The following is a 1,686-nucleotide window of genomic DNA, read 5'->3' as shown; positions in this document are numbered from 1 at the left end:
TGGAAGCTGCTGCGGCCCGTCGTCAGGAGGATGCTGTGCGTCACAAGCAAAGTCGTACCGATGACGATAAGGACATAAGCGATGCACGACGCAGATCCGACCGCCTTCGTCATACTAGTGCACGTGCCGCTGAAGAGGCCGTGGCCGCTGAAGCAAGGCGGCGCGAGGATGCTGCAAGGCACGCTTCTCAACGGCTTCTTGAGTCTCTTAGTGACCGTGCCACACGTCTTCATGCAGACAATACCCGCCATCTGCGGTCCCGCCTCGTTGCTCCCCTTACTGCCCCTCCGGCAGCGCGAGTTCGGGGTCATGACCAGCGCCCTGCGCCCACTGATCTCATTCAGATTTTCGAGGAAACCATGGAAAGCATGTACTGGTTTACTTGTCGCGACTGCAACAGGCGGTCACTGCAGACTGATCCCAATCACAAGTGTGGCAGGACATGTCACAAGTACACCGCAAACAACCTAATGGACCCCGGTAACGTGCCAGCAGTACTCCGAGGATTGACTTTTGTGGAGCAGCAGCTAATAGCCCGGATCCATCCAGTGGTCTGCGTCTACAGGATTCGTGGCCACCAAATGGGATACCGTGGGAATGTGATATCGTTTCCTCAAAATGTGAATGAATTGGCTCTCTCTCTGCCTCACCGCATACAGGTAGGTTATACTTTTTACCAACTGTCCTTACCTTGAATCATTAACAGTGCAAATAATGTACGTAAACCGGGTTTTCTAGCGCACTGGTGGGTTCGTTTTTTCCTGCCCAAAGGGCACCATACTGCCTTAAAATTCAAAAGCAGTGTGACACAAACTTTTCTAATGCTGCTAAATACTGTCCTACGATACACAATGTATGTGTGCACGTGCATCCATTTCATGTTTTTCACGAAAAAATGCCTAATCACTGCATTACTCCACACTGCTGTTGATCCTCATTCTAAAAATAGATCTGCAATTTAATAAAATCACCAAAAACAAAGATCAAAGGCCCTGGCAGGTCTAAGATTAACAAGCAATTAAATATAGGCATATAAAAAAATACATATAAATTAACAGGCATATAATTAATTTTTGATGTACATCACCTTTGCAGGACCTAACTTCCATTGTGGCGGTACGACTGCGGGATTCCGATGGATATGTCGATTTCCGGGTCCGTTGTGGTGCTGTACGTGCAGCGCTTCTATGGCTGCGTGACAACAACCCGTATTATGCCAACATTGAAATCAGTGAGGCAAACCTTGCTCTGCTTCCTGAGAATGGTGACGTCTTCTCGCAAGTGAATGGGTTAGATTCGTTACTTTCACTTCAAATGCTATCCTATTTTTCGTTATTAGGAGCTGTCCCTTATGTTATGACTATTTTTCAGTTATGACGATGCTGATGATCCACCTCCTCCAACTGGGAGTGGGGGCAATGATGAGGACACTGACGAAAGCACTGAAGAGGAGGAAGGTGGCCTCTCGGGTGACGTCGAAGGAAGTGGTACTAACGTTACAATGTCAGGTGTTCCTCTTCTTCAAAACCACCATCAGGAAGAGCAAGTCAACGCTGTCCTTAACTGGCCGTCGACTGATAATCTCCCAGTGGACGAATTTAATACTCCAGGGTTAGTATAAGATATTTTACTGTATTTTACATCAGTTCTAACGCTTCTTTCTGTCTGTAATATGCCATTGGCAAT

At 47.2% G+C, this 1,686-nt stretch overlaps 1 protein-coding gene across 1 annotated transcript; it reads left to right on the top strand.

The window, feature by feature from the left end:
• Positions 1 to 6: 6 nt before the first annotated feature.
• On the top strand, positions 7 to 1,611 carry LOC113213282 (uncharacterized; the record flags this gene model as incomplete). The annotated part of the gene is made up of 3 exons (XM_052276026.1): positions 7 to 659; positions 1,096 to 1,289; positions 1,372 to 1,611. Coding segments are annotated over exons 1-3 (734 nt in total), but the record flags the coding sequence as incomplete, so codon positions are not given.
• Positions 1,612 to 1,686: the final 75 nt, after the last annotated feature.

This window comes from Frankliniella occidentalis, unplaced genomic scaffold, assembly GCF_000697945.3.
Source record: "Frankliniella occidentalis isolate FOCC.00 unplaced genomic scaffold, Focc_3.1 Scaffold1415, whole genome shotgun sequence".
In the NCBI taxonomy this organism is placed as follows: Eukaryota; Metazoa; Arthropoda; class Insecta; order Thysanoptera; family Thripidae; genus Frankliniella; species Frankliniella occidentalis.
Note: the sequence above shows the minus strand (reverse complement) of the source record. Positions and strands in the feature narration are given on the sequence as shown.